Source organism: Lissotriton vulgaris, chromosome 6, assembly GCF_964263255.1.
Source record: "Lissotriton vulgaris chromosome 6, aLisVul1.2, whole genome shotgun sequence".
Taxonomy (NCBI): Eukaryota; Metazoa; Chordata; class Amphibia; order Caudata; family Salamandridae; genus Lissotriton; species Lissotriton vulgaris.
The window spans coordinates 896,631,205-896,658,960 of NC_141694.1; the positions used below are offsets into that span (position 1 = coordinate 896,631,205).

Consider the following 27,756-nt stretch of genomic DNA (forward strand, 5'->3'; position numbering starts at 1 on the left):
GCATCAGGGTGAGAAGAAATACTCCTGGTGGCCTATTCATGATGTGTTTGACAAAGTCTCATAGTAACTGCTGAAGGCGGCTGACCCAAACAAGCAATGGCAGAAGGCGGATGACCCAAAACCCACTCCATTTATATTATAAACAACAGCTATCCTTCATAGGTAGAAATATAGGCAAAGGGGAGGAATGATTCTGAGTTGCGGAAAATAACTTAATTCACTTTCCGAAGAAACATGGCCAGGTAGTTTGGGCTGGACTCTTCCTGTTGAAGCATGTCAGAAGCTCATTTACATAAGGTTTGTGACTGTCTGAAGTGACACACGGAGCAAACAATGATAGAATGAGGCCTTCGAAAAAACTAGAGCTGAGATTAATTCCATCATTTCCTTTCACCATCTTTTTGATTTTCGCAGCAGCTGTTTGAGACATACTATGAAGGCTCCTGAAGGAGAAGCTTCGCTGGCGCCGTCATTTTTAAACATTTTTAAAATGTGTCCGGTGTTTTAAATGTTCAGCACAGATATTTGGGAAAAACCTTATGAGACAAATGCTCGTCATTGATGTGTTTGTAGATGCGGGCGACTTAGATACCAACCACCCAGAGAAATTGACACTGCTGTTTAGTGATGGGGCTAAAGCCTTCAAAAATGTAGTTGGCCCACACTCATATTTCTGTTGGTACAGGAAACTTAGAATGACTGGTAAGTGACAGAGAACCATGTACACATATCTAAGTAGGGTATGTTTGGCATGTACAAGTTTGCATAAGTTAAGAGACTCCAATGAGATGGATGTAATTTACTCTACCATTATCAAATGGAAGTTCACCCGAGACATGTAATACGATGTCATCTACAATAGCATTTTGAAGTTGCACTCTGCAGAGGCAATCACATGGATAGAAAGCAACTAGCAGCTGAGGATACAAAAGTGAGATGTAATGCAGCGGCATTCAAATGATCTCATGCTGTAAAATGAAATATTACCTGATTTCTAATTTTGGTACTGGTTGCTGGGGTTAGGTATTTGTGTTCTAAGTACCAAGCTCTTTCTTGAAACACCAGCTTTGTTCCATATAAAAGACAAAACTAAAGAAAAAACACAGATACAAATAAATAATTAGCATAATAGAACAATAATGCATTTGGAATGCCACCTCAATATTACTGAAGCAAATGAAGGCAGTTAATAATCTTCTAAAATAGAGAATAGAAAAGAAACATTCTCAAAGTGTATATGTATTCTTCCCTCCCATTGCACAGCCCTTTTAAAATGCGTTTCATCACGGAATCTAAGTACAAATAAAAGGCGTGTACAAAGATTTTCACTGAGAAACTTCCACCTTTTAACTGTAACAGTTTCAGTAAAAAAAATTAGAATAGAAAGTTCCCCCTTAATATGAAATGCAATGTGGAATCTGATACAACACTGCTACAGGCATTTATTTTCCACCACCACACCATACTACAGAAATAAGCATTGGCAAAGCCAATAGATACGAAGGCAGCAATGAGAAGATGGCAAAAACAAAAACAAATTGCATGCGGCCCAGCAAAACAATAACACAATTATTGCTTTGGTTATACAATGCGCAGATGAGATAAAGAATTAAACATGTGATGGCAGTGCACCAAAATAGAGGCAGGACAATACACCAAAACAGCCAACAGAAATAAGGCTAGGACTTAATGACTCTAGTGAGCTGGTCTAACATAGATTGAAAATGTCTCCAGCCAATTGTTGCAGGTTTCTGAGCCAAAGAAGCCAATGGCTGAAGGTGGCGGAATCAAAGCCCCTTATGGTATGAACGGAATATATCATGTTTGCCATGAAAGGTACAAGCGCCATTACACCCCAAACATTTCAAGCATTAACAAGGTCAATGTGTGTCTTGCCCTTTGGAGCCCTGGCTGAAACATTAAAAAAAATTATGTGGTCCAAAAAAAAAAAAACCTGATTACTTTCTATATAGAGCGCATGTATGGGATAAACAATTGAAGATGTTGCAATGCAGGCACTGCAGAGACGGTGGAATGATGCACATCAAATAGCTAATAGCACTGCGCATGTATAGCTAACCTGGCTCTGGCTCATGGTGGTAGTTAAGCAAATCCAATCAATCTTACCTCAGAGGCAGGGCGCGTTCACCCTTTTTTGTTGCAGGCAGTACAATGAAAAATACGCACTGATGGCATTGTCGTCAAAGGGTTTGGGGCAAGCCAACCTTAGACGTGTAATATAGTTTTTTTTTCCTTACTTTGCAGTATTGTAAAGCAGGACTATACAGCTGAGGTTCCAGTGAGCCTTACCGAGACCCATGGATGAACCAAACGCAAATAAACTAAGACAGCAAATACATGTGAGGACTAAAAGTAGCCAGATTTTGCAACACAAAAGAAGAAAGGTAATGGGGAAGATAAGTGTAGTGAGGGGTCACAGGAAGAATCAAATCAAATGTTATTGGCATACACCTCATCAGTGATCCACAATATACAAATTTCATATATACATACAATATTGTTAGTCATAGTTCAAACATTTCTAAAACAGCGATAAAGTTAAAAAAAAAAAAATTCTTAATAGCATACAAATTCATCCGGGGGAACTCTTATTAACTCAAACAGATCTATGGTTCTAGAGATATTATACTTAGTGCAGATAGGTTTTATACAAAAAGCTGCATGCTTCAAACAGATGTATGTTGGGAGAAATTAATAATACATGTGTCAAGTCTTGGGTTCCTCCACCACAAAGATCGCAGAGGCCAGTTTTGTCAAATGGGCCCCCCAGTTTTTACTTGGATCTTTTAGTGGTAGTGTCCTCAGTATTAACATCAGAATGGGATGCCTGACCTTATGTTCTAATGAGAAACTCAGATATTTGGGTCTGACTTTACATTTCACTGCTGCTACAAAAGGCTTATAATGAGACAGCTGAAGGCAATGAAACTTAACTACATCAAAGATCAATCTTGGGCTGGATTTTTTTTTTCAGGAAAAGCTTCAAAAGAGCTGGTGACCAGGATTGGAGGAGTTTTATGGAGCATTGGAAATACTTCAGAGCAGTCGCTAAGTTCTCTTTAAAGATATTTTTCCATGAGTCAGCCTTAAAAGTTTATTGACGTACAAGCGCTCTCAGAGAGCCTGCGGGTGCATGTAATGAGTTATAGGCCCATCTGATGAGATTTGCCAAGGGTCTTGTATGTGCGCTAACTACATCTAGTTCTAGCCGAAGTACTTGTACAGGTGTGGCTTGGCTTGTAGATGTGATCGTACACAAGAGATTTCCTTCTTTAAGATTTTTTTTAAAAACATTTTTTTGTAGGGATGTACTCTAGTCCGTACGTTAGTATATGGAGTAATCTTTGTGCGATAAATTTCCAGAAGGGCAAGAAAATGTCATCTCCTCGAGGACTGATAAAACCTTTTTATTGCACTAAGGTGAGCTACCACTTTTAATGCAGTCAGTTGGAAATGCGAAGCAGTTAAAGAGACTAAGAAAAAACTCCCTCTAGATATGTATAAGTAGATACTACTTCGACTGGTGTTCCTCCTAATTTCCAGGTGAAGGGTTTAACATTTTTCCTTCCCCTAAACGTTAATATTTTCGTTTTTTAGATATTTATTTTAATTTCTTTTATTTCTGTATAATTAAAAAGAAGACTGAAGAGCCAGTCAGAAGAGAGGTAGAAAATAATGAAATGAGAGAAAATACAGGATTGAGAGTGAATGGGGTGATTAGAGTTCGATGTTGTAGTCAGAGGAGAGTTTAACATCTCTTTTCAAATATTAATACTTTGGTATACTTCTTAGGTTTTATTATCTCTTAAGATTTTTAAAGAGAAAAACAGGCACTTAAGTTGATGACGATAGAGGCCTTTGACTGTTATACACACTAGTTTGATTTTTCCTACAATGGATGTGAAATGGTCAACTTTTTCCTATCTGAAGCCTCGCAGCTGAATGAAGTAGCAGTGCATTAGGGCTTTTCCATAGTCCATGCTCGAGAAGACGAATGACTGAGCTACTAGTAGAAATTCATTTGAATGCAATAAGAATATATTTATCGCCAGGGAGTGGATAGTGGAGCTCCAAGTTTCAAGGGGAACAGTCGGAATGTGAAAGGTGAGTGCCGATCAAGAAGGGAAACAGCCTTTTACAACGAGGTAAATATATTGCATGCCTTTGCCTCGGATTTTTTAGCACCCATATTTTTACAGCGATTATGCATTTAACATAGCATGTCAATACCATGCATTTAAGGTAAGTTGGGGGGGGGGGGATCGCTCCCCACAAATACATTGTTTTTAAATCTAAAAACAATGCGCGGTATTGGCATGCGATGTTAAATGCATAATCGCGGTAAAAACATGCATGCTGAAAGGCATGGGATGCATTTATCACCGTTGTACCGTCGTACAACCATCCAGAAGCACTGGTATTACTTCACTGCTGAGGGCTGCTGTGAAGCCAGCAGTAAGTGAACTTGAGAGCCATGTTTTATTACATTTGGATTCATGTTGTCTGCGTAGAAAAATACATTCTGTATTTATAGTCTCCCTGTTTAAATCAGATGAAGCGCCAGCAGGAACTTGGGAGAAGTTGGCATTAGAAGTGATTGATCTGAAGAGAGTTACAACAGATGTGATCATTTAATTACTGGAAACATTCTGACCAGAAGGCTGGCCGTAACTGACAACGGTTTTGGAATTCTTCCCAAGAACCGGCAGTATTTTATAAAGCTATATGGGACTAAGTGTGAGTGCAAAGCTGTCTAAGAACTTTGCAGTAAAGAGTATGTGTTATATCATGTAATTCAAAACATCATACAGTGTTTGACTAAAAGCAGGCGCTACCTTTGTTCAACATTCAGTGTATGTAGTCAAGTATTTAAGTTGTTTTTTGCAAAAGACTATGGAATTGTGCTAGCATCTTGACACCTAAACTGAGGTAATAGGATATTATCTCACAATAGGAGGGGGGTGGGGGGGTGGGGGGGGGGGTTGGGAACAGCCAGTAGTTGGAGAGTTGACTGGGGGCAGGCTGCGGTTTCCTCAGCAAAGGCATCATTTGAACGGTTTTTGTGTGCGAGGGAAAAAATATTCTTGTAGGAACACCAGCTTTTGCCGGAGAGCTCAACATTCTTTTGGCAGTTCTTACAACATTAAAGTAATCAAGCCAGAAGTTGGGCACTATTGCTCACACCTGAGAGTGAAATTCTATTGCAGGACAGGAGGCTCCGATTATGCTATCTCATTTCTTTAATGAAATGCCCAGCAGCCATAGAAATAAAAAGAACTCCAATACCCAGAAACACATGGGCAACAACCATAGAGTATGTGGTATAAAAGGTCATAGAGACAGTCACTCTTCCTCTTTCTTTGCTGTTCCGCAGCCAGTTAAGTGCATTTTGTCTTACCTTATCGCTTTTGCTGGTATTGTCTGACTGATTTTGCTTTGCGTGCTTTGTGCTTCTTAGCGCTTTGTTGTTTACACTGCCTGCGCTTTGTTTGCTTATTCGGCACGCGTTTGACTGTTACTGCCCGTCCTATCGGCGCTTCGATTTCTGTCTTCTTCTGCGTTTATTTGGAAACGCGTGTTCGCCTTCCTAGTGACTCGGGCGCTCGGCGCCTGTGTGTCTTTCTGTGTGGAGCGGGAGACCGGGGGTTTTGAGAACGGTTTTTGGCAGGGCCGGACGTGGTAGGGGACGTCCGTCCGGCCGTGGTCAGCCTACCCAAAGGGGAACCCAGTCCCACAGAGGCCATCAGCAGGACTCCAGTTATTCGAACAAGTCCAAGTTCTACCCTTCAAAGAAAGGACGTGGCCAGTACCAGAAAGGTCGTTCTGGAGGATCCTATGGTGGATACCAGGATTCCAACACATCAGGTGAGCCTAATTCCTGCATGCAGTGTGATTCTTGGGGGCAGGATACAGTATTTCCTACACAATTGGCGATTAATCTCCAGCGATGCTTGGGTTCTGGAGACTGTTCAGGGTTTCCGAATAGAATTCTATCAGCGCCCGCATCAGACCCACCCTCCTTCTCCTCTTTCTTTTTCAACGCAGGATCAGGAATTAATTTCCGCGGAACTGGAAGCTCTTCTGTCAAAAGAAGCCATAGTTCCGACCGTGCGTCATCCACAAGGGTCCTCCAGCACGGTTTCCCTGGTGCAAAAGAAAGGCGGGGGATCCTGTTTGGTTCTCAACCTAAAGGATTTCAACGGGGGCGTGGTTTACAGGCATTTCAAGATGGAGGGCATCCATCTGTTGAGGGATCTTCTGCGGGAAAAGGACTGGATGGTTCGTCTGGATCTCAAGGACGCTTACTTGTCGGTCCCGATCTTTCCCCCTCATCGGCGCTTTCTTCAATTTCAGTGGCTGGGGATATGGTACGAGTACAGGGTTCTCCCGTTCGGCCTCTCGTCAGCACCTTGGTGCTTTACGAAGCTTCTGAGGCCGGTGGTGGAGTCTCTCCGTTCGAGGGGTGTCCGTCTAATAATTTATCTAGATGATATCCTCATTCTGGCGGATTCTCCGTTTCGGGTGTTGACCCATCTGGACTGGGCCATAGATCTCTTGCAGTCTCTGGGATTCCTTGTGAACATTCAGAAGTCTGTCTTGGTCCCGACTCAGGTGTTGGACTTTTTGGGTTTCCGGGTCAATTCTCTTACCTGTCAACTTCTCTTACCCGCTCAGAAAATACGTTATATCAAGAGAGAGCTGACTACTGTTATTTCCAAACAGACTGTGTCGTTGAGGTCGTTAGCACGTGTTGTCGGTCTGTTGGCCTCCTCCATTCAGGCGATCTTTCCGGCGCCCCTGCATTACAGGGCACTACAGCGCCTGAAGATCTGTCATCTCCGGAAAGGTCTTCGTTACTCGGACCAAATTCCTCTTTCCGAGGAAGCGAAATGGGAGATGCAGTGGTGGTTGGACCACATGGAGGCCTGGAATGGTCGAGCCCTCTTCGGGACCTCTCCAGAATTGGTGATCGAGTCGGATGCCAGTCAGTGGGGTTGGGGAGCCCGGTGCTGTTCCGTCTCGACGGGGGGTCGTTGGTCTCCTCAGGAGCTTTCTCTCCACATCAATTGTCTGGAACTCCTGGCGGGTTCCTTTGCGATCAAGTGCTTCTCTCCCCTTCAGTCCCAGTGCTGCATTCTTCTCCGCATGGACGTGTCTGCAGTCCGTTACATCAACAAGCTGGGCGGTACTCGCTTGAAGCTTCTGGCAGAGATTGCCAAGGACTTTTGGCATTTTTGTCTGCAGCACAGGATCACAGTTATTGCGGAATACCTTCCCGGCCGCGACAATCAGATTGCGGATTGGCACTCCAGACACCTGAAAGACTTCAGCGACTGGAGGTTGCATCCCTGTGTCTTTCGCGCTCTTCTCCGGACTTGGGGTCCGTGTCACATGGATCTGTTTGCCTCTCGGCTCAATACTCAACTCCCTCTGTTCTTCAGTTGGAGACCGGATCCGGAGGCCCTGGCCACGGATGCTTTTCTTCAGCAGTGGCCGTCGACTCTATGTTATGCCTTTCCCCCTTTCATGATGATACCCAGGGTTCTGGCTTACACGAAACGGTTCCAGTCGGAGATCATCTTGATTGCTCTGCTGTGGCGGGCTCAACCGTGGTTCCCGATTCTCTTGGAGATGAGTTGTGCAGTGCTGCTCCTTCTTCCCCAGAAGTGGAATCTCCTCTTAGATCCTCTTCGGAATCCGCATCCCCTGATTCTCTCAGGATCTCTCCTCCTGCTAGGGTGGCGGATTTCGGGGAAGGCTGGTCAGTCCCAGGCCTTTCTGCGGACGCTTCCAGATTCATTACTGACGCCTGGTCTTCCAGCACCCACAAACGTTACAGGGGATCCTGGAAGCGTTGGTGTGACTGGTGTGTTCAACGACAAGTTGATCCCGCTTCGGCGGATGTCTCTGTCATAGTCAATTTCTTGGCTTCACTGGCTTCCTCTGGTTTGGCATATCGCACAGTGAACAATTTTCGTTCGGCCATCTCAGCGGGCCACCTCCCGGTGGACGGTAAGCCTGCAGGTGAACACCCACTGGTTTCTAAGCTACTGAAGGGTATTCGTCTCGCAAACCCTCCGCGACCTAAATACGTCCCGTTATGGGACGTGTCGGTTGTGCTCCGCTTTCTGGAGGCCTGGCCTGTTAATTCTTTGCTCTCCCGTAAGCAACTGTCGGCCAAATTGACTATGTTGCTGTGTTTGATCTCTTGCAAGCTAGTGTCTGATGTCCGCGCTTTGGATCTGGCCGGCCGCCGATTCACGCCTGATGGCGTTACCTTTCACCTTACCAAGCGTACTAAGACAAACACTACAGTTATTTCTTATCCCGCTTTCCCTGCTCGTCCTAATCTGTGTGTCGTCCAATGCCTCAAGGATTATGAAGTAAGTACTGCTTCTTTTCTTTCAGATATGCAGGGTCAGTTGTTAATTGCTTTGCAAAAGCCTTTCCGTCCTGTCACCCCTGCTACTCTAGCTCGATGGGTTCGTTGGCTCATGGCTGAGGCTGGGATCGATGTTTCTGTGTTTGGGGCACACTCAGCTCGTGGAGCCATGGCTTCTAAGGCTTACTCCATGGGGGTCACTTTGTTTGACATTATGAAGGCCGCTGATTGGTCCTCAGACTCTGTTTTCAAGACATTTTATTTTAAACCCATTGCTACTGTTGCTTCTGTTGTGGTGGATCAGCTTTAAACAAGCATAATCGGAGCCTCCTGTCCTGCAATAGAATTCAAAATTTGCAAACATTTGTGACAAGAATTTTCAATTCTATTAAGGACTAGGAGGCGAGGATTATCCCACCCGTTCTTGTATGCATTTCTTAGTAATCATATTCTGCATTTATGCTCATGATGTTTTTTCCTTATATGCATACTGTTTATTCACCCTCCCTTGCTTTTATGCACAATATTTTGCGTAGCTTGGTATTACGGCTTTGTCTTCTTTTCAGGATCTGATCCCAAATGAGGAGTCTTCTGAACTGTCTGGTGTCAACCTTCCTGCTCCATCGGAGTCTTCTTCCTTCAGTTTCCTTCACCTGGTTGACTTCGGGATGTTCCTTGGCCTTCCTGGATTGGGGATGCTGTTTTCCTTGTTTGACTTTCCGGATTGGCTTTGTTCTGTTTTCCTGGATTTGTTCTCACGAAAGAAAGAGGAAGAGTGACTGTCTCTATGACCTTTTATACCACATACACTATGGTTGTTGCCCATGTGTTTCTGGGTATTGTAGTTCTTTTATTTCTATGGCTGCTGGGCATTTCATTAAAGAAATGAGATAGCATAATCCTCGCCTCCTAGTCCTTAATAGAATTGAAAAATCTTGTCACAAATGTTTGCAAATTTTGAATTGACTGTTGATTAAACTGAATGGGCCTGTTCACCATGTGAGGGTCTATAAAGAGGGATGGGTAATTAAAAACCATCAGCACCATGCAAGGAAGGGAAGTAAGGCTGTTAACATCCCTCGCTCCTAGGAGGTGAATTCAGGAGGTTCTGTCCCGCAGCAGCAGCACAACACCTGTTGGATCTCCCCTTACTTTGCGAAGGGGGACTACAAACACAAATGCTAAGCATGAGGGAGAACATGGCGGCAGTCGGCTGATCTGCCGCGGTGCTCCGTGAACGTGCTCCTGCAATGAGCTTCTCCGCTTGACAGACTCGGTGATTTGGCCCGGAATTCATCATTTGAAGACCCGCGGTGCCCCTTGGTAGAGGCAAGAAGGGGGAAATATTTTTTGTTTCATTTTCCTTTGAATTACGCATTACCCACATAGTGTGTTTTGCATTTGCGAGTGTTTCTTTTTTTTTTCTTCTCTTCTCTCGGCGTTTGGAGAGTTTGTCTTCCCTCCACATGACGGATTCAATCAGTGAAGGTTACCGTTCTGTTTGCTTGGTTTGCAGGGATCCTGGGAGGATTGGATTCCCTCTGTCTTCGCGGCAGTTTCAGGTCTCCCCAGGGCTGAGGCTGTGGACGGAGGCCGCCCTGGAGCTGAGAAGGGGCAGGAAGGTACGAAGTCTCGTATAAGCCCCCGGTGGTAAGACTTACAGCGGCATTCAAAAGAACGAGGTGAGATTAAATAATCCTCTACCTAAGCCTTCACTTGTAGACATTGTGGAGGGAGATAGTGGGGCACCCTCTGCAATCAGCAGTGAGGAAGGGGGGGAAAAAACTGTGAACTTCATCCCGGTCTGGTTCATTCTCCCCCAGGTGGGCATCAGCCTGACTCATCTCAATCACCTCTAAAGGGTTGCAAGTTAAAGAGTAAGCGTGGGAGAAAAAAGAAAGAGGCTTTGGAAAAAGTTGCTCCTGAGTCTAAAGACTATCGCAGTCCCCCAGAGAGATCTAAAGCAGTTAAAAAAAAACCTCATCTTATCTGTCTACGGAGGTAAAGACCAAGAAGCTAAGATCTGCTAAAGCCACTAGGAATCCTGGAGTGGCCCTGGGTGTGGGGTCAAAAATCACACCCTCTCTCCGCTCATACTTTAAGGTTATCCCTCAGGTGCTAGATCTCGCGGAGGATAGATCCATGTCAGCTATGTCAGCTCTAGCTTCAACCGCAGTTCCCTCCTTATCTGCTCCAGCTCCTGAGTTCGATCCTGCTGCTTCCCCCGCGTTAAATGGCTCTTCTGTTTCATCTGCCCAAAATGCTGAGCCATTGTTTGATCTGTCTGCCTCCGCCTCTACGGTTGAAAAATCTATCTCTCTGCCAGATTCACCCGAGATCTCCGATAATGTATACTCGGCGTCTGTTCTATCTGTTGGCCAAGGCTTACCTGTTGAAGCTCCAGGGGGCCCCTGAAAGGTCAATGCTCAGGAACCCTTACAAGCCCAGGGGACCCCAGCTCTAGCCTCTATAGCCATGCCTGATGAGTGCCGCGTCCCTGTAGGTTTTCTGGCAGCCATGTTATCTTCCCTATCGCTTGATATTAAAAAGGGGTTCGAGGAATCCTCGGCCAACCAATTGGAGATCAGGAATTACTGCAAATCCTTGGATGGTAAAATTGATGGTCTCACATCAAGAACAGGCAAATTGGAAGAGACAGTAGCTGTGTTATCTATCCATTTGGACCAGGCCAAGGACGACATCACTGGGCTTAAAAGGGCTGATATTATGGACCTGGCGGACAGAATGGAAACTTTGGAAAACAATGCAAGACGGAGCAATATCCGCATTCTTAATGTCCCTGAGGGATCAGAAGGGTCCGAAATTAAGCAATTTGTTATCCATCTCCTGAAGGAGTCATTGTCCTTAGATAAATCAGTGGAAGACCTCGCTCTTGATAGCCAGCGAGTCCATCAGGACCCTTTTAGACGCAATCCCCAAAGGTCTAAACCGCGTAAAATCTTGGTGAACTTCCATACATACTCTCTTAAAGATCATATTCTCAATCTGGCCTTGAAACAAAAATCCTTGGCTGGGAAGGGATATACTTTTCAAATAAGGTCTGATCTTTCGAGAGTTACACTGGAAAAGCAGTGAGAATTTGGGAGGCGACTGGAAGCTTTTAGGGGGTTGGGTGCTACGGAGCAATTGATGTTTCCTGCTCCCCTAAAAGTCATGCACAATAACAAAATGTTTAATATAAGATCTGTGCAGGCAGCGGATGAGCTGTTATTAACTCTGGGCAGTAAAAGTAAGAGTTCCTCGAGTTAGTTAAAAAAAAAAAACACAAAAAAGATTTTTTATTTATTTATTTATTTATTTTTTGTGACAAAAATGGGAGAACACGTATCATGAAGTATTTAACATAGGAAAGTTAGAATTAAAATACAGATTAGCTTGGTCTAATTTAGCTTAGTCTATTGCTTTCTTATCATACACTAATCTTTTGACCAATATTATAGCAGGAGATGAAATATAATTTTTAGGAATCCTGTATAATACCTGGCCATTTGCACTATGCACTTAGAGTTGGGGTTGGAGTAGTTCTTGCGGGAGCGCGGGGAGGGGTGCTATCTACTGAACGTTCCGGTTAGATATAGAAAGGGTTCTCCAGGGGACGGGTGGAGGGATGTGGGGGGGTCACAGAGGTAGGAGGGGGAGGGGTCGAGGCTTAAAAACGAAAAGGTCCTCATTTTTCATTTGGCTTTAGTTTTATTGTATATGTTGCTGTCTGAACTGGTAATAGTTTTGCAAAGGGGTAGAGTGGTTACTTTCTTTGTGCAGGCGTACTTAGCTAGGTCTTGGATTAGAATTTATGGGGTATATTAAAGTTATTTCCTGGAATGTCAATGGCCTGCGCTCCAAACCAAGAGCTGACAAAACTTTACAGTATGTGCGTGATTCGGAGGCACAGGTAGTTATACTCCAGGAGACTCATCTGTCGCATGCTGAATCTCTTGCCTTAGTGAAGAAAAATAGATGGATTGACTTTGCTGTGTCTTCCTCACAGAATACTAACATCAGAGGGGTATCAATTATCTTTAAAAAACAGCTTAAAGCCAGGTTAGTTGCCCAGATCGTGGACCCAGGTGGCAGATGGGTCATCACCACAGTTGTCATTTCTGGGGTCCAATATACATTTGTTGGATACTAGGACCTAATATTGATGACCCCTCTTCTCTTGAGGCTATTTTTGCCCACCTCCTGGCATGTCCGGAACCAACTATATGGGGAGGCGACTTCAATATAGTCTTGGACCCTCTCCTAGACAAAACCCCTAGTAGTCGTCTGATGGCCCTTTCTAAATCTAGGTCCTTTTTGCTTACATCTATGAGACAATATGGATACGTGGACATTTGGAGATTAAGGTCAGGACAGCAACAGGGTATTTCCTTTAGAAATTATAAATACCACCATAAATCCAGAATTGACTTTGTCCTGATAAGTCAGAGACTGACAGATGCTGTCAAATCTATAAGTTACCTCCCTTTACATCTGTCTGACCACTGTGATACTCATGGAGTATAGAGGGACTCCCAGTATCTCCCCTAGAGGTTGGTCTTTTGATCGTTCTCTTCTTTCATATCCTGATGATGTCTCCTATCTTAAGAGCGAGATCCAAAGTTTCCTGAGCATAAATATTGGTTCAGCAGCAGCTGGAGTAGTTTGGGACTCCCTTAAGGCGTGCTTAAGGGGGCTTATTACAGGCAAAGTTTCCTATCGCTCTAAACAATATAGGGAGGAGGTTGCTTCCATTGAGAAAGATATTGCTAAAACTCAATCAGATATCGACCTTTTTCCTGCTTCTATGGAGGCGGCCTCAAAATCACTCCAGGATAAGCTGCTTGGCTTGAAAGCACACTTGGGTTTAGTTCTGAATAAGAGAGTTCAGCAAAGATGGGAAGCCAGTAAATTGTCCCACTTCCAATATGGGGAAGGCGCAGGGAAGCTGTTGGCCTGGAAGGCTAAAACAGATCAGGCTCGTAACAACATTGTGTCAATAGTCTCAAATGATTCCATAATTTCTTCAGACGAGAGTATAAGATTAGCCTTTAGAGACTTTTTCAGGAAATATACCATGAAGATAAATCTATAGACCCAGATTTAGTTAAGCATTGGCTAAGTAAAATCTCCCTTCCGGCCCTGTCTGATGATCAAAGTATACTCTTGGAAAGGGAGATTTCTGAGGAGAAGGTTAGGGCAGCCATTCGAAGTGGCAAGAAAGGGAAAGCGGCAGGACCCGACGGTCTACCAGCAGAAATTTTCAAGTTATTAGAACATGAAATAACACCACCTCTTGTCACTCTATTTAACCAAATTTTGAAGGACGGTCAGCCTCCCCCAGAATCTAGGAACGGTGCCTCCATTACTCTTATTTTGAAACCTGGTAAACCTGCCTCTTCTTGTGGGTCTTATAGGCCAATCTCGATCTTAAATGTAGATTATAAAATCTTTGCTACTGTTTTGGCAAGGAGGCTGGCAGGGGTTGCTCCAGAGTTGCTTCACCAGGATCAGAAAGGGTTCGTAAAAGGACGCCAACTGTATGAATTAACATATGATTTAATAGGAGCCATGGATATGGCTACTGCTGCGTCCCTTCCTCTGGCTGCGGTAACTCTGGATGCCACCAAGGCCTTCGACAGGGTAAATTGGATATACCTGTCGGAGGCCTTGACCAAATTTAACATTGGGGGGGGTTTTCGACGAGCCATAGGCCTTCTGTATCAAAACCCTACTGCTCGGGTAATGGTTAACCCCTTCCACGCTGATGACGAGCTGGGCTCGTCATGGCGTAGCCTCCTCGCACGCTGATGACGAGCCCAGCTCGTCACGTAACATGCGTTTTTTAAAATCTCAGCGTGCGAGCGGAATTCCGTTAGCGCGCATGAGGTTAATGGAGCGCTATCGGGCCCCTTTAACATCTCCAGGGGGACGAGGCAGGGCTGCCCTTTCTCCCCTCTCCTATTCTATTTGTATATCGAGCCCCTAGCGCAACGCTTGAGGGATGACATGAATATTAAGCCTTTCTCGTATGTGGGTTGGGAGCGGAAGGTAGCCCTTTATGCGGACGATGTGCTTATACTTTCTTCGGATGTACAAACCGCACTTCCAGCAGCATTGAAGGTAGCACAGGAGTTCGGGGAAGTATCAGGGTACGAGGTAAATGCCTCAAAAACCGAGGTTTTAATCTGGAACGATGATCTCTGTGAAATCAGCATACAGCCAGGATCTTCTATGCGATATCTTGGCCTAAACATCACGAAGGACATAAACCATTTAGTAGCCTCTAACTTCTCTGTAGTAGCAAAGCATTGCCGGCAGTTAATGCGATCCTGGGTAGCACTACCACTATCTCTTTTAGGAAGAGTTAACTTGGTAAAAATGACCATTTTACCCAAAGTTTCTTTTTTATTTAATACGAACCCCCTTTATTTTGACCCCTCCATAATAGCGAAGTTACAGGCGGATATCTCTTCCTTTATTTGAAATAGGCATCTCCTGCGGATTGCCTGGAAGAAACTCAGGAGGCGTACAGGGAAGGGGGGGTTGACTGCCCCAGATCTGCAACTGTACGCCTGGGCATTTCAACTCTCGCATGTTAGAATGCTTTTTAAAATGCCTGTGTATTCGGGAATGGGAGCCCTGCTCTCAGCTTTGCTTGATGGGGAAGGTCTTAGCCAGTCAGGTTTTTTGTTTAAATTTGGCAACCAAAAGTTAAAAAAAAAATTACGTTGAAGATTTTGCAGGGTTTAACAAAAATGTGGGCAAAGTTAATGGTCAACTTAAAAGTTAGCTATTATGGCTATAGGACACCTCTTTGGGGTCTTCCTGAGAGCCCTTTGTGGCTGGGTGGCAGTTTGGCGGTTCCGCTCAAGGAGGCAGGGATGTCAGTTTGGGGGGACTTATTCTCAGAGGGTAGTTTACTTCCGTGGAAGTGTCTGAGAGATAGAGCGGGTTCTAACCTTTCAAGGTTTAAATATATGGAAATGGCTGGGTGGACTCATTCCTACTTTGCTCGGCCATCCTTAGCAAATAGATTTTCTATTGGAGGCTATAGCCATTTAGTATCCTAGATGGTTTATAATCCACCAGCCAAAAGGAAGTCTCCCTCTGGTACAATTTGATCATTGAGGAACTCGATGGGGACTTTTTGTTACCAGACCAGCTTTGGGGACCTACTGTGCCGGGTCACAATGTAAAGGATATGTGGAGCAACTCATTAAAAATGTTGTGGGATCTTGTTAAGCCGGTATGGCTGTGCAGAAACCATTTGTTCACGCTCCACAGGGCCTACTATTCTCCCCTCAGACTCTAAAAATTCTCACAAGGGGACCCTGTGGTTTGTCCTAAGTGTGGTCTACCAGCGGCTTCAGATGCCCACATGTTCTTTGAGTGCCCTCGTCTGACTCCTTTTTGGGATGCTATATGCCACACTCTCTCTGAATCATTAGGAAGTCAAATCACTCTAGACCTCTCTACTGTCATCTTTGGGCTCTCTGCCGAGGTTCATGGGCAAGCAAAAAGTCTCCTGTTTTATTCAATCTTACTTGCCCGTAGAGAGATCTGCAAAAAGTGGAAAGATTCTGTTCCGCCCTCACACATCGACTGGCAGATTTCAGTTTTGCAAGTGTCTAGAGTTGATCTAGTAAGATCTGGTAACCCAGCTAAGAGAGCATTTTGGCACCAGTTGGATTGGGGTCATTGACTTAAGGGCCCCCCCCCCAATCCGATGTTTACTCACCAATGGTGCTTTTGAACCCGAAGAGCCCAGATTCATTTTCTGGGAGATATTGGTTGTACCTGCACATTTTGCTGGCTAAGGTAGTGTTTGCCCTCCCCTTTTTGGTTTCTTATTTGATGGTCCCGGAGGACATAACATATCTGAGGGTGTTGGTCCATTCAGAGGCGTCTATAACCATACCCTGCCTGGTTGTTAACCTGAGACAGATTGTAGTGCTCCAGACGGCGACCTCACTTGAAACCAAGGTGATAAATGAGGACACACAAAAAAAGGACAAATGCCACGCGTAAAAAACATAAAAAATGTTGTTATTGTGCTCCTTTTCAAGGCTTTTTAGGGTTTGCTTCCCCTTGAGTGAAGGAAGGGGCGTGCCAGCACTGCATGGATGAGAAAGCAGCTTGTGATAAAAAAGAGCTGGGACTGCATTGGTCTGGTGGCCCAGCAAAGGCGTTTGTCTCCTTACAGAGCTTGAATGAAAAAAAAAAGATTAAATCGAAGGGGAGAGGAAACACCTGGACAGGACCTATCAGCCGTTCAGAAAGGTGGGAGCTCGGGAGCTACAGCCCACAAAGGGAGCTTTCTTTGTGGTTAGACAGCTCCTAACATTTGAAATAGGATGGTAATCTTGTTTAGGTGCTCCTTCGAGTTGGCTTGAATTTTGACCGTAAGGTATCAGGGTATTCGATAAAATTTGTCTTTGTGCCCATAGCAAATGCGTGGTGACTTCCTACGTAGTGAAAATTTATTTGTTGATAAAGAAGTTCTCAAATTGTATGCAGTTCGATTTAGAGTAAATTGGATGAAGGTTTGTTGAAGGATTGGATTTAAAGTTTACTATCTGGGCTAGATCTTTGGGTCTGCTCATAGAGAACTGAACCTTAACCTGCAGATGTAGTGAACTGGTGTGGATGTTCTTGAGCTTGTATTTCCTTTTGTGCTCTCAGGGCAGAGAGAGTAGTGAAGGTTTTAGTTATTCTCTGCTTTGCCTCTAGTTTTCAGAGTTCCTTCATTTTGAGGAACATAAAATCAGAAAACCAACAAATTTGACTCTTCGATCTAGGCATAATTGCATCTTATGACAGACATTAGGCTGAAATGTATTAATTTAGGAGCACCGGGCAGGCACATGGAAAGATAAAGGGGCTGACTTGGATCTTGGTGGATGGGATACTCCATCACATAAGTGTTAGATATCCCGTCTGCCGTATTACAAGTGCCACAGAATGTAATGCAGTTGTAATTCGGCGGATGGGTTTCCGTCACGTTTGTGACAGAGTATCCCATCTGCCAAGACTTAAATCAGGCCAAAGTTATCAACCACCAAATTATCATCTCTAGCCTTAGTCTACTTGAAACCTGTGTTAACTTTCCCATTTTCACAATCACACTTTAACTATACCTAATCGGTGAAACATAGTAACCATATTCAGGTAACTATTGAACCACGAGCTACTCCCACATCATCCACTCCTCTCCTCACAGTCTGATGCATAACTGCAGATCTGCAATAAAGCACTGTGTGGATGTACCCAACACCATTGTTAGTATCGATCTAGATATTGTTGTTCTATAAGAATCCTAGCTCTTAGATACATTACATAACATTTTGGAAGTCCTCTTTCCTCTGCATTACTCCTTTCTCCATAGTTAAGAACTCAATTCTCTGTAGAAGGCTTCCCAATGATCAATACTACTCTTTTCAATGCTTATCCCTGGAAGTGACAGCTCTCAATGCCTCAGCGATTAGATTAGATATCATCTACAACCCTCCAGGCGACAATACCACATTCATTGAGGAACATATTACGAACGATCTGACAATCTCCAAGTCAGGCAGTTTGCTTGCAGACTTAAATGTGCATTGGGGAAGTGCTAGAGAACCTTGGATTAATATGCTCTCTTTTTCCCTTAAGAGGGAATAAGGTTCTACAATACTGTCAAAGAGCATACCTCTTCTTTCCAACACCATGGAAAAAGCCTAATGTTGGATATCTAATTATATCTTATACTTCGATCCCTTCAAAAACAGTTTTTGCTAATCTCTCCCAGAAAGGATCCAACCTGCCTGTACATTCATGCATCAATTCCTGTATCCTGTACTGCAAATTATCAATTGTAGATAAAGTGAAATGCCTGGGTTTTATCACTGACAAAAGACTAAACCTGCAAATCCCTAATATGGCAAGAAGGACACATTACTTACAGTAACAACTTAACTGGTAGAGACTATCTAACCGAAGATTCGCCATCTTAGAATATTCTCCAGGCATCAGTCTCGATCTGGAAAATCTCGTGCAGTACCTCTATGCACTGGTAGGTGGTGTTGATCAGCTCAGCGTCGCAATAGATGTTGCGGTACCCATATAAACGCCACCCTGGCATGCAGATATCCATTTCTTTTGTGATTGTTTTCGCACCAAAAACATGAAGCCGCGTTAAAACCAATGTACATTTATCAACCAGTGTGCAAAATCTAGCGGGATCTTTTGAGAAAACAGCCCAAGTCGTAGAGGATGGAGGATGGGAGGGTTGGTGAGGAATCTGCGGTTAGAAAGATTTCCTACCAGATAAGGCATTACCAAAGTGAAGTAATTTTTCCACCTGATAAAGGCTACTAACCAGAGATTCCTCGCCTTCAAATAGATACCCCATCAATACCTTCCCGGAGGTTTTTCTGCAAACTTGGTAGACCAAAAAGTCCTGGAGGACCGGGCTGTCAAGGCAGTAGTGTTTGGTAAACTTGTGCAGAGATGCTCACGTATCTGCCTGTCAAATGTCCAGGACTGATACCCCGCATTCTAACGCAATAGTGGCAGCTTTGTTCCTACTGGAATGGGCCCATAGCCCTTTTGGAAGTTCTTTTTTCACCTGATACAAAGGCCAATTCACTGGGAGATGGTGCAGTTTTGGACGGCCTTACCCTTCTTTGCTCCAGTAAACCCAATAAAGAGCTGATCATCCACCCAGTGATCTTTGGTGCAATCAATAAAAAAAGGGAGCTCTTTAGGGTTTAAGCAATGTAGCCTTTTCTCTTCCTTGGAAGAGTGAGGCGGAGCATAGAAAGTAGGCAGTGATACTCAGGGTAACATGAAAGGGGTGATCACTTTCAGAAGAAAAGAGACATGCATCCTGAAGACCAGCTTGTCTGGAAAAAAGGTGGTGTATGGAGGGTTCATGGAAAGAACTTGAAGCTTGCTCACTCTCCTGGCTGATGTGAAAGTCATCAGAAAAGCAGTCTTGATTGTGAGGAACTGTAAAGCACAAGAATGGAGGAGCTCGAAAGGAGTACACATAGGGAATGTATGGACAAGATTCTGATCCCATTGTGGCATCACAAATGGGGCAGGAGGAAAAGTATCTGTAAGCCCTTAAGGAAACGAGTCACAACTACTGAAATAAAAAGGGAAGAATGGTCTGGCTGCCGGAGGAAGGCCAAGATGGTTCACAAATAACCTTTAACAGTGCGCAAGGAAAGTCCAGGCAAGGGAAAGAACAAACAACAAAACCTCTGACAAAGGTGCAGAAAGGGGATCCACTAGGCGTGTGGAACACCATTCCTTAAACTTCTCCAAATGGCAGGTGTAGATGGATTTGGTAGATGGACGCCTGGCTGCCAGAATAACATCACAGACTTCAGGAGGAAGAGCAAACACTCTCTATTGTCACCACTAAATCTCCACGCACAAAGTTGAACAGCACGCAAGTTTGAAAGTAGCCCCCTACCCTGTTGCTGAGGCAGGAGGTCCTACCAGAGGGGCAGCCTGATCGAAGGAGCAACGCTCATGCTCTGGATATCACACACTATGAGCCCAATCCTGGGTCACTAGGATGACGTGGGCGAAGTCGGTCCACATCTTCTTGAGAACTCGCCGCAGTGATGGTATTGGCAGATAGGCGTACAGAAGTCCTGAAATACACTCAAGAAGAAATGTGTCTCTGACTGAAAGCCACCTTGGAAATTCCAAAGAGTAGAAGCAATGACATTGTGCATTCCCGACGGTGGCGAAAAAAATCAAGCAAAGACTTTCCTCACTCTAGAAAAAGAGTGGGTGCCATTTCCTGGTGCAGATGCCATTCATGGTCTGCCAGGCACCGCCGCCTCAGCTCATCCGCCCTGGCATTCAAAGAACCTGCAATGTGCTTAACAACCGGAACGATGTGCTGCCACTCCAGCCAGGTACAGAGCCTTTTGCCACAGAAGTCACGGCCTCACCCTGCCTTGGTTGTTGCAATACCATTTGGTGTTGTTGTTGTCCCTGGACACCTGAACCAACCTCCCCTTGATGGGTGGTAGAAAGACTTCCAGTGTCAGGCGGATTTCTCTCAGCTCCAACAAATTTATATGGAGCAGAGACTTTGCTGGAGACCAGAGTCTTCTGATCTCAACCTCTCTAAGATGGCAGAACAACCCAGCAGCAACACATCTGTCACCACTTTGAGATCTGGGAGGGGAAGGGAGATGGGTCTGCTGCTGAACCAATTGCAGTCAATCCACCATTACTGCAGATATTTTGCAGTTCCTCTTGATATATGGACCAGGTCGAAGAGGTTTCCCTTGATGCTGCGCCCATTGGGACTTCAGGTCCCACTGCAAAGCCAGCACATGCCAGCAGACATGATTTACCAACAGGATACAGGAAGCCATGAGGCCCAGCAGCCTAAGTGTCAGTCTCACCAGACTCCAAGATAGAGGCTGAAACATCAGTATCATAGCCTGAATAGCTTGCATTTACTGCTCCGGAGGAATGGTCTCAAACTGCACTGTGTCTAGAATTGCTCAGATGAAAGGAAGCATCTGAAAGGGAGTCATGTGTGACTTCGGCACGTTGATGGAAAACATCAGTGAATTCAGATCTGCCATAGTCTGGAGGAGGGACGAGCAGGCTGTCAACAGTCAGTCGTCGAGGTAGGGGAAGACTTGAACCCCTGACCTCCACAGATGCACTGCAACCACTGCCATCACCTTAGTGAACACCCCAGGGGCGCTGGTGAAGCAAAAAGTGACCATAGCGACCTGAAATGTTCATTTCCCATCGTAATACGCAGGTAACGTCTGTGGGCAGCCAGGGCAAGGATATGAAAATAGGCATCCTGTAAGTCTAACGCTACCAACCAGTCCGCGGGATCCAGGGTAGACAAGACCTGAGCCAACATGAGCATTTTTAACTTCTATTTCCTCAGGAAGTAAATGAGAAGGCACAAGTCTAAGATAGGGCAGAGGCCTCCGTCCATCTTCTGTGCCAAAAAGTAGCAAATCATGCCATCTCTCAGGCACCCCCTCGATGGCCCCCTTGGACAAAGGAGCCTGCACTTCCTGGTGGAGCAAAGCAAGATGGTCCCCTGACAGCTGTTCTTGGGTTGGTGGCATGGGTTAGGGGTGTCCATGAAAGGTAAGCCATACCCCTTATGAACGATCTGGAGCACTCACTGGTCCGATGTAATGGTGGTCCATTGGGACAGGTGATGTCTGATCCTGCCGCCCACAGGGTGTGTGTGCCGGTTGGAGCGCACACTAATGAGGCTTGGGGGTTGCAGTGGCCAGGTGCAGGGTACTTGGAAGCTCACTGGGTATGGTTCCCGTGTCCTCTTTGGGCTCAGCAGCCCCTCACCCAAAAGGACTTGGCAGGCTGTTGTACAAGGTAGAGCTGGTGCTGTGGACGCCCAAAATTGCACCTTCTGCTGCTGCAGTGGGGATGAAAGGACTAAGGTAGGGTTAAAAGGAAGAGGCCCTAAGATTGAGCCATGACACTACTCTGGCGAAAGCATTTAAGTGCTGCTTTGACCTTCTCGCCACACAGGCAGGACCCATCCAAGGGCATGCCAATCAGAGATAACTGAACATCCTGCAATGCAAAGGCTGGTGGAAGAAAAGATGTGCTTCCTGAAAGTATCCAGCCTTTGGGATTTCTTGTCTAGTGGTGTGATAGGGAACAAGCTTGGGTCGATTTTGTCCGCATAGGCCTGGACCACCAGGCTCTCTAGGAAAGAGTACAAGGAAAGGAAGGCTGTGTCCCATGCGGTGGGGCGAAGCCATAGGGCTATCATTTTTTTAAACACATTTTTTATTGTTTTACATATAGTATTACATAGGTATTTCCAAATCATGTATTGGCTTAACGTACTTATGTGGTGAAGAACAAGAACATTAGTATGTTAAATACAGAAGCTATATCTCAAATATACATAAGTATTTGTTTTTGTTACAAAGGAATCATGTATTACAGGATTAAACATATAATGTGCAGTTTGTCATCATCCGATAGTGTAATATAGCCCTATTCTCCTTACATGTCTAATCAACTACGTCATTGGGTTATCACGCAGTGCACATGGATTCCCTATTGGTGATGTGGTAGGGAAAGTGCTTGGGTGGATTTTGGCCACGAAGACCTGTAAGCTCCCCAGGAAGAGGTGCTGGTAAAGGAAGGCTAGGTCCCTTGGGACAGGACAATGCAGTTGGGCAATCATGCCATGCAGAGGACCCCTGCACAGTGTTTAGCCCAGGCCCGCAGGAGAGTGTCTGTGAGGGCTTCATTAAGGGCCTGCAATGGTTCTGGGGGGCCTGCCGTTGTCATTGTTATATAGTTATACATTTTGTGCTTCAGTGAACTTTGATGAGATTTCATTGGAATTTAATTTGTTTAATATTGTACTGTACTTGGTAATGAACTGAGTTTGTATTGTAATGTGCTTTTATGCAATAATTGTGCGTATATCTTATGTGGACCTCATTGGAGATCCAAGCTCTTAATAAATATTGCATTGAAATTGATTGAATTCTGGGGTGCCTGCCCTGGCCTGAAGAACCTTGGTCAAAACATTTCTCTTGACCTTAACAGCAGGCAGCTGAAGGTCAAGAAACTATGCAGCCCTGCGTATCACTGTGGCACATGATGCACCTTCCTCCAAAGCCTGGCCTGTAGGGGAAAGTATGCCATTATCTGGTGAAGTGTCTAGTCCACTGGCATCTCCCAGCTCATCATACAGTTTTCCCGATCAGCAGAGTCCTCTTCCAAAGGGCCATACACCTCCTCCTCAGAGCCTTGGAGCTCATAGGGTGACTCTAAAGGAGGAAAGACCAGGGGGTGGTGAGAGCAGGGTGACACCGGACTCGGCATCTACAGGTCCAGGGCAGGCACTGGGTTGACTTTGGGAATGACGATTGGCTCGTCATTGTGGTAGACACTGAACAGAATGGAACCAGGGTTGGTGGTGGTACCCAAGGCGTTGTTGTCCTGGATTGGGATGGATCCTGAGGGCGTAGCAGGCAGCAGGGGAGAAGCCGCTGGTAGTAACCCAGCTGGGCCACCTCTCGGCTCCATGTGGGCCCGAAGGTGCAGCAGAGGGAATAGGCACCCCAAAGATAGCATGCATGGTGTCACAAAATTGGGCAGATATTGCCCTGGTGCCAGGAAACTCTGGGAAGTGCAGGGTGGGCAAAGACACTGGCTCCGCAGGTGGAATGAGGGAGCTGGACTTAAAAGCACGAGGTCAAGCAGATGAAGCCAAAGAACAATTCAACAACTTCTTTATGTGCTTCTTGGACATACCCAACTTTGACAAAGAGGTCTTGGACCTCGAAGACGACCGTCCGAGGGAACGACTCCTGGAACAATCTCGAGAACATTCACAGGAATGAGATCAGTACCGAAAAGGAGCCTTCTTCTGCTACGTTGCCAGGAGCATTAGCGCCTGCTCACGGATCGCTTTCGGGTGCATGGACTTGCAAGCTCAAAAATAGAAACTTCAACGAAAAGTTTCAAAAGAGTTGGCCAAAAATTAGCCAAGGTAGCTTTCCAGATCCACGCTGGTGGCACACAAAGAAAGGAACTGACGATGTCAGCATGCCCAGTGGTGCTAATATGACCAACACAGCATCACTTCCGACATGTTTGACTCTGACGCAGAGCCAATCAATGCTACTTACCGACATGTAGAGGTACTTCTCAGAATCTTTGAATATTCTAGGGTGAGGAGTTTGCAGTTAGAAGCCTTTGCAGTATCAGGCAGTTTATTTCAGAGCAAGACCTAAAGAACTTAGTTCAGGCTCTTGTAACCTCTAGACTGGGTTGCGGAAACTCACTATTCCTTGGCCTACCAGTAGTTAATCTCACTCCTTTAGATTTCTGTTACATAGTACATTTCTAGAAGCATGAAATCTGACCACATATCACCTGCTCTTTTAACAAGAATACAAATTATGATGAACTGCATCGCATCATGTGGCTGAGAAACTGAAAAAAAATCTGGCGGGAAATAAAGATTACGTAGTGCACAATTAATTTTACTTAAATCATCCCACAGAGCTGTCTATAAAGCAATTTTTCTCTGCACTCTAGGAGAATTAAGAATTCACTTGCACCGGCTCTATGTGCGACTCCTAGTCTTGCAACGTTTAAAAAGGAGCTTAAAACCATCCTGTTTCAAAGTAATTTCAAATGAGCGAGAATAAACTCCAGGCCTCTAATTTCTAGGCCATCCCCTCTATGTTCTATTTTACGCTCATTTCTGCCATGGGTCCTCTCTTTTACTTCCACCCTTTTAATCGCTCTCTCAGTGGTCCAGCCTTTTCACTACACTTTCTTTAGAACATTAGTGCAGATACACTCTGACAATCCCTGGTGATTCTTTCCTTCTTCACTGACCCTACACTGACATTCTACACCTCACCACTGGTACCAATGACCCTTTTCTGCTTGCTGTTTACTAGCTAACTGCCCTCCATGGATTTTATTAACTCATGTATTAGATGTCCATGGGAGTGTGCATGATTTATCTTGTTGTCCTGTTGTCTTTGTTCCTCCTGACTGTTGCCTCTCATTTTCTTACTTATTTTTCACATGACTATTTGTCCCACTGTTGCCCCTATTTGGTGGTATTCTTTTGTACCTCGTTTGCTGGTTGTGGTTCAATATTACCAACATAGCTTCTGTAAAATATAGTTATGTTTATTATAGGTAACTTAAATGGAACCATTGTAAAAACGCATTACTCTCTTTGAACTAAGTTCAGCCATAGTGATCTTCCAGGGGTGTGTGATAATCCACACACTCAGTAAAAGATTACCAGCTCCAATGCCTTTCTTTCAGAGTGTTAGGAAAGTTTTAACCATTGTTCTACTTTATATTGACTTGATATGTTCTTTATTAAAAGGGTATGGGATCATTCTAATTACCCATTTTAGGGTGAATTCTCCACAAGAAATATTTCTGTTGGGCAGGGTTTGTTGCGCTGTGATGAAGTCTGCGAGTTTGGCATTTAAGTTTTGTTCAATTTAAATGGGTGGTAGATGAGAAAAAGGCAGAGGGCTTCCCCTGGAGAGGATGTCCCGGCAACCTTTAAAGGTTTAAAAGGAGCTAACATAGAAGGTGTCTTTTTCACATGAATGTGCTACAGTAAACTAAGATCAATCCCCTGCATGCACTGTTTTCAATATCTTTTCTGATGATGCAAATGTGTGGTATTAAAATGTCAATTATGGTTTTTGTGATAGCTACTAAACTAGGTCTCTCTAATGAAGACAAAGTCCATATTTAAGTTGGAGGCAGTGTCACAGATTAAGGCAGGGTGGGCATTGCAAGAGCAAGAGCTACAACAATTACGTAAAATCTTTATGATTCAAAGAGTATCTGTGTGAAGGTTTCTGAGATTATAGGTGAGTCTGCTATAATGGGTGAATTTTTAAAGGGTATGTTTTTATTTGGGATGAAAATGTGTAGAACATGTTTATCATTATACACATTTTTCAAATTTGAATCATTTAATTTCATTGGGGATAGAACTGCATCATAGAGTGTCTAAAACACACAAAAAATGTGGAAGTAGATTTTCTATCATTAAGAGAGGAGCAAGCAAATGCTGAAGAAAGAACCGTTGGGATGGAAGAACATATTGTACAGGTGACTGAAAAAGAGAGATCAAGAAAGAATTGATTACAGATTGCAGCACTGAAATTGAATAATGAGTTGAACATGATTGTGAGGGTGTTTTGGATGATTGATCAGTCTATGTGATTACATTTAAGAATTATTTGTTCATGAGGGAAGAGTTGAGTCTGGGACCAATAATCACCAAAGAATGCTTGCAAATACACTTACCATTGGCAATCGTTCGGGGTAGCATTGCTACCCACAATTTTTTGTCCACTGTGCCATTGTAGAATTAGGTCTGCGTTATGCAAATCAGTAATGGCCTTGCTCCTCATGGGAACAGTCCATCCCAACATGCCAAGCAAGTCCCCTTCCAGAAGGGAACAAAAGCAACCTCAGACTGTTTCAGCCTTGTGAGACCTCGTCAGTGAGGTGCTCCTTGAATCAATCCTATGGCACCATGAGTGAGAGACCCATTTAGGATGTTACATCAATCACACTAAGGTTGATGGGAGGAATGCTTATAAATAGTCAAGTTCAGATTAACAATAGATACAAACTTATCACAAACATGCTCAAGAAGAGTAAAATTGCCTAATAAAAGCCAATAAAGGGGAAGTTATAAGTGTTGCTTTTAGAGCTCAAGATGGGGCTTGAGGCTGGGAACAAACCAACTCAATACTCCACCATAGCTGAGATAACCCAAAAAGTGCATATGTTCCAAAGAGAGCCTGAAAAGCTAGCAGCGGCATGTATCTTAAAAAAGAAATAAAGTGCCTTGTGGTGGCTAAAATACGTACAAAAAACGATTTGACTGGTCATGTGCTAAAACATTCAGCAATAAAAGACATTAAAAAGCAATGGGTAAAAAAAGAGGATTGGTAGACACTGTTAATATGAAACAAGTAGGCATTACATATTACGCAAAAAGAGGTCATTGCTTGCGTCGATGGCTTAGCTGAAATGGGATTTGTCTTTCCAGACTGCACCTAGCCAGTCTTATTGAGTTCTTTAAGGGGTTCTTGCTGTAGGCTGACATATTTGCCAAATATGCCAGATGGCATGGCTCCATCATAGTGAAGACAACATTTATAGTTTCATGGCAGGCTCGTAACACAATAAATATTTAAACAACTCGGTTTTATGGCCACAGAGCCTACAGTTGACTATCATGGAAAGGGAGTGCCATTTTGGATTCATTTATTTGATCTGGAGGCACATCAACCTTGCAGCCATGATTTTATTTCCAATAGAACACTGAAGGTATGGTTGTGGTCTAAACAGGTAGGGGTGCTTATTGACATATTATGTGGCACCGCTTCAATTATCGGTGGTGCTCTTTAGCTTGGCCATATCGGTTAGCATAGACAGTGATTTTGTCTGCCTTTTCAAGATGGTTTTAAAAGCTTTGTGCAATGGCAGACATTTGTTCATTTCAAATCAGTCTATTTGGAGGGTTTCAAATGATTTTTTAAATAGTTGGCCCAAGGGCTCTTCTTTAAATCAAAAATGTGGCAGAGAGCAGAGTTCAGTGTGTTATGTGGGGCCTTGATGATCCTATAGTAATATTGTAGGAAGGCACCCATGTTAGACCACATTTGATCCTCCAAGCCAAGTTCTAGTCTGGTCATACAGCCTCTTGTGTACTGGGCAGCCTAAAAATTCTCTTGTACGCTTTAAGCTGCAGTTTAACCATTATTTTACAGAGTTGCCCCAGGAAAGCTCTGTGACCATCGTTGATC

General features: G+C 44.3%; 1 protein-coding gene across 1 annotated transcript in view; it reads right to left on the reverse strand.

Moving 5' to 3' along the window:
- ACOXL (acyl-CoA oxidase like) overlaps nucleotides 1–27,756 on the reverse strand; it is a 1,104,726-nt gene that overhangs the window by 118,782 nt on the left and 958,188 nt on the right. The window contains exon 18 of the mRNA XM_086926889.1: nucleotides 988–1,089. Within this exon, the coding sequence (XP_086783015.1) occupies nucleotides 988–1,089 (102 nt within the window). The remainder of the gene's footprint in view (nucleotides 1–987; nucleotides 1,090–27,756) is intronic.